Below are 5,167 nucleotides of genomic sequence, written 5' to 3'. Positions count from 1 at the left end.
TCAGGGTTAGAGGGAGATTAACCACATGGAAGCCTCTAAAGCTTCGGTGTAATCCGCACACTGACGATAAATTCGGAGCAACAAGGACGACGCATCAAACGGTGTCTTTGCTCACAAACACACGAACCACATTCAGCAAAAGGAACCGAGATATTTTCAGATTTTGTATTTAAAGCAGCTTCATACCAGAAGAACATCTTACCAGGGACTACAGACCAATCCTCATCCTCCTCCTCATCCACCTCTTCCTCCTCATCATCATCATCAGACACTTACAGGAGCAAAGAGGGAAAATCATGAAAAAGGGAAAGGTATGTTTTTAAGTTACCTTTACAGCGACACAAAACATAGTTTCTTTGGATGAATACCATTTGAATGTTATTTTCTTGAGTTTGTTGTTTGAACTGAGCATATTTTCTCCAGAACTGAGCTGATGAGTCATATCTTTGAGACGTTGACCGTAGAGACATGACTGTTGAGTTTAAAAAGGACAAAGCTTTAGCGTTTTTGATATCATTGCTTATTTCTACACACTAGTTTTATAAATACAGGCTATGCAAATATCGAGGCCATCGTAATCCTCAGGCTGTTTTGTCGTCCAATCTGTTTTAGAAAAATGTCTGAACTGTAAAATTCCAGCTTAAGCAGAGGTGAAAGGGCAATAATAATAATGATAATAATGTTCGTGTGGGAGTGTGTTTATGAAGGTGATTGAAAACATCATTGACCCCACAAAAACTGTGACTATATGCCAGCAGGTGAGCGATGACCATGAGCCTCCCAGCTATCAGGAAGCAACAGGTGAGAAAAGTAACACTGACTTCTAGTCCTGCACAGACCTTAAATAGACACCATTAGTTTAATAGATACTAATAAATAAACTAAGAATGACAACAAAGGGTTTTGTTTTGTTTTTTTTAACACATTTTTTCTGTTGCTATCGTTACTCTTTGTTCAACATCATTTTAATTGGATAATTGTAATTATTTATTGTTAATCTTCAAACAGGAAGTCAGTGACAGTGAAACCTGACTTTAATCCTCACACGCTGCCTCTTTGTTCAGGCTTCGAGGAGATGCAGGCCCAGTTCTCCTGGGACGACAAGGTCATCCGGCGGACTTTCATCAGGAAGGTACCGAAAACAGATCAACCAAACAAAACCAATCCACACCACACCTCCTTCCCTCTGACACCGTGTATGTTCTGCAGGTCTACGCCATCCTCATGGTGCAGCTGCTGGTCACCGTGACGATCGTTAGTCTCTTCACGTTCTGGTAACTTCTTGTTTTCTTTCTTCTGGGCTCATCATTCGTTTCCCGTATTTATTTATTTTTAATTTTTTTTGGGAGTATGAATTCTTTACGTTTTGCTTCTTCCAGCGCTCCTGTGAAGTATTTCATTCAGACCCATCCTGGCTTGTACATGGCATCTTAGTAAGTGAAAACACATCGTGGCATCATCGTCGGTCACCGTATTTATTTACATTTTGGATGAAGTTGTCCTTTCATCTCCTTTCAGTCTCATGTTTTTTGCCACCTACATTGCGCTGTCCTGCTGTGGAGACCTGAGGTGAACTCTCTCTGCCAAAAAAACAACAACAAAAAAACAAATATTCATGATGCTTTTGGTAATAAATTGTTGTGACGACCTGATTTCCCTTTCTTCCATAAACAGGAGGCAGTTTCCCTGGAACATCGTTCTGCTAGTTCTCTTTGTGAGTATTAAACGCAGCACGTTACCATGAAATAAAGCCGGCGCGTTCTCGGCCTTCAGTTTTAACTGGGCGTGTTTTGCAGACTTTGAGCATGGCCTTCATGATGGGATTTGTGTCGAGGTAAGATGTCCATCAGGACGTGTTTATGCATCTGTAGTTTTTTTTTCCGTAATGGAAGAGAGAACGCAGCTTCACCAACACACCCGTTTGCACCTCCCGCAGCTTCTACAACACCAAGTCGGTGACGCTGTGTCTGGGAATCACAGCTCTGGTGTGTCTGTCCGTCACCATCTTCAGCTTCCAGAGCAAGGTGAGAAGAACGACCTCCAGCTGCAACGTCAAGCGTCAAAACAGGAGGACTTTGAAGCATTTGTCCCTCCCTCTCCGTCTCTCCTGTTGCAGGTTGACGTGACGTCGTGCCAGGGCGTCCTCTTCTCCCTGTGCGTGGTCATGCTCCTCTGCTCCCTCACCCTCTCCATCGTCGTCCCTTTCGGATACGTAAGCTCGCCTCGTTCTCCCGTTCTAGCACGTTAGGACGCTAAATCAGCTGACATTAGTGAGTTAAACAACATCAGCAGGTTCAGGTGCTGCCAGCTGTTTTTAAGTGTGAAGGATTTACCTCACAGATAACCTTGATCTGTGCCATCTGACTGAAATTAGCATCCCGCTATCCTTCTCAACCGTTTTGGTCATGCTTTTTCAGGTTCCCTGGTTACATGCCATCTATGCCGTGATAGGAGCCATCCTCTTCACTGTGGTAAGAATCAGACACTTCAACTAAACTTTCACCAGCTGAGTTATTTCTTTGTTTTGTTTTTATTTACTCTCCTTATTTCGTCCTTCTGTGTCTCTGACCGCCACAGTTCCTAGCGTTCGACACCCAGATGCTCTTGGGGAACAAGCGCTACGCCATAAGCCCGGAGGAGTACATCTTTGCCACTCTGAGCCTCTACCTGGACATCATCTACCTGTTTAGCTTCCTGCTGCAGATCATGGGAGGAGGTCACGATTGAAAACGTCTCTACACACCGAATATGTTTTTCTCAGCTGCGCCGCGTGAAGTAGGGATGGAACGGTTCGTAAAAATGTACAGTTCGGGTCGTATCACTGTTTTCGGTTCAGTTCGGTACATTTTGGGTAAAGTGCGGCCGCGTGTGTGAAACATTATTTTCATTTATTTTGCAAAAAAAAACAACAACTTTTGTTTCAACACAATCGTAACTCGAAACATAAGGAACCAAACGCCTTCGGACTGCACAGGGCTGCAGGTCCTTTGCGATAAACAACATGAATACATCCGTTGTGGATTCATTGTGTCTGAAAGTCTGTTTAAATCCTGCGGAGAGAAGGAGCTGCTCTTTCTCCACCCACCTGCGTCTTCCTCTCGCCGTCCAGGGTCACGCCGGGGTGACGTCCTCTTAAATGGTTAATCGTATTAGAAGTGTTGCCGCTAACTTAAACCAACATGTCGCACTGTGCCTGCAAACAGTTACCGTTCGATCCACATTTACATACATGTAAAAGAGCCAAACAGAGCTAGTCGATGTCATGAAGGTATTTCGTTTTTTTTTTATTCCTGATAGTTGTTTAAATGTTTTTGAACTGTGACCAGCGAACCGATAAGAGTCTGAACGTTTTACTCGAACCGTTCCACTCCTGATTCGACCTCCTCACAAACAGCTTGGGTTCATCTCCCTCCAGAACAACATGATCTCGGCTATTCAGTTTCTGATTAGTCTGTCGGTCGTTTGCGTTCCGTTCTGTAATCCGGTCCGTATAAACTCCTGCTGCGGTGTTTTTGTCTGTTACTCTACTCCTTCACCGCACTCTGGCCATCCCTGTTTAGATGTTTGTGACTTGCTGTGAAGGGATCGACTGTGACCCTTCGCCATCCCATAGTGTGTTTAACCAGTCATCTGGCTCATGAGTGGATAAGAGCTGGCTGCATCGATGCGTTCGTCTATCACAGAGCCACTAATGGAGATTCAGGAAATCTGCACTTTCAAGCTCAGCAGTTTGAAGTTTGAGTTTGTTTGAATCACCTGTTCGACAAAAAGTATGTAGATACACTTTTATACTTGTGATTTTTTTTTTTTTAATGCATATCATCACATAGGACGAGTTCAGTGTTTTTAATGTGATATGATATTTTCAAACTAGAAGAGTAGAGTTTGAATGTCTCGGAGGAAAAACCTAAATTCTGGGATTTTAACTGACTTTTACTCAAAACTACGACGGAGCTCAAAGGGAACGTGGATGTCCAGCAGTATAGTTAGAGATCTGTTTTAATTTATATCATAAATGTAATGTGGCCTTTCCGGTGTGATAGGATCTTATTTCAGGTTAACACGTTGACGATGGGAAACATACAGTAAGAATTAGAAATTAAAAGATATTGAATGCTAATATTTATTCTGTGTACTTTTACTTCTGACATTACAATTAAACAGACCCATGAAACATAGTCTTTCATGGGTTAATTATGGTAAATGGCGACCTTTATGATTTTCTAATAGAATATTCAATCATTTCTTTACAGCAGCTCCAGTGTGTCTGTGCTTACAGAGCCGATTTTATAGTCTGGGTACAGAAGCTGTGACGGCACTGTGGAGTCGCAGGTTTGAATCCAGTTTTAAATCCAGTTTGAATGGTTGTCTGTGTTGTGTGTGGTTGTTGCCGTGCAATGAACTGGTGGTCTGTACGGGGGAAAATGATGCTCCTCGAGTCTAACAGTTATAACAATAATAATAATAAACAGAGTTCACCGAAACATTGAAACAAGGCTTTTATTAAAAAAAAAAAGAACAAAAATGGACATATTCAAATTTAAAGAGAAAACCAAAGAAGTAAAATCTTATCTCGATCAATAAAAAAAAAAAAACACAAGTTACAGACAATTTAGCAACTCTGGCACAGGAAGACAAAAGTAGCCAAGTGGCATTTGCAAAAAAACCAAATATCAAAACCTCTTTCCTCTAACAAAACTGTACAAAATGAGTTCTTGTATAAATAAGAAAACTGTTCACAAGCAGGGAGTGAGAGGCGCCCTGTGAATTTTCTCAATGTGTGATTCACACAAACTTGGTTCATACTGTGTTTAACAATCACGTGTTTAGTATTTGCTGTTCAGAAGTGTCACTTTACAAAATCACATTTCTGAGTTGAAATAATTTGAAATTTAACAACTTCAACTGTCCATTGTAACATAAAAGTAAACTCTTAATTAATATTAGTAAAACTATTATTTATGTCAAACAAATTGGGGCACTATAGTATCAACCACATTCTTTTTTTAAAGAGGCGACATTTTGAAAATCCAGATGAGACGTCTCACCACCTGTTTGGAAATCCTGTTTTAGCAGCAAAACATTTTGAAACTATGAAATAAGCCATCAAATCGACATTAGAATTGAAAAAAATAACATTTACAAATTGATGTAGACTTAAAATAAG

General features: G+C 41.0%; 1 protein-coding gene across 2 annotated transcripts; it reads left to right on the top strand.

The window, feature by feature from the left end:
• On the top strand, positions 1 to 4,582 carry faim2b (Fas apoptotic inhibitory molecule 2b). 2 transcript variants are annotated; one of them, XM_069708901.1, is made up of 12 exons: positions 1 to 311; positions 759 to 801; positions 1,065 to 1,132; positions 1,210 to 1,274; positions 1,380 to 1,433; positions 1,519 to 1,569; positions 1,675 to 1,714; positions 1,797 to 1,834; positions 1,937 to 2,024; positions 2,117 to 2,212; positions 2,418 to 2,471; positions 2,578 to 4,582. In XM_069708901.1, the coding sequence occupies exons 1-12, from the start codon at positions 297 to 299 to the stop codon at positions 2,725 to 2,727; spliced, it is 762 nt and encodes a 253-aa protein (XP_069565002.1). In that variant the 5' UTR covers positions 1 to 296; the 3' UTR covers positions 2,728 to 4,582. The 2 variants fall into 2 exon arrangements, with proteins under 2 accessions (XP_069565002.1, XP_069564995.1); XM_069708894.1 differs by having other exon boundaries at positions 756 to 801.
• Positions 4,583 to 5,167: the final 585 nt, after the last annotated feature.

Source organism: Brachyistius frenatus, unplaced genomic scaffold, assembly GCF_029030835.1.
Source record: "Brachyistius frenatus isolate BFR_SWC_R1_liver_20210118 unplaced genomic scaffold, ASM2903083v1 Contig_4, whole genome shotgun sequence".
Taxonomy (NCBI): domain Eukaryota; kingdom Metazoa; phylum Chordata; class Actinopteri; family Embiotocidae; genus Brachyistius; species Brachyistius frenatus.
Note: the sequence above shows the minus strand (reverse complement) of the source record. Positions and strands in the feature narration are given on the sequence as shown.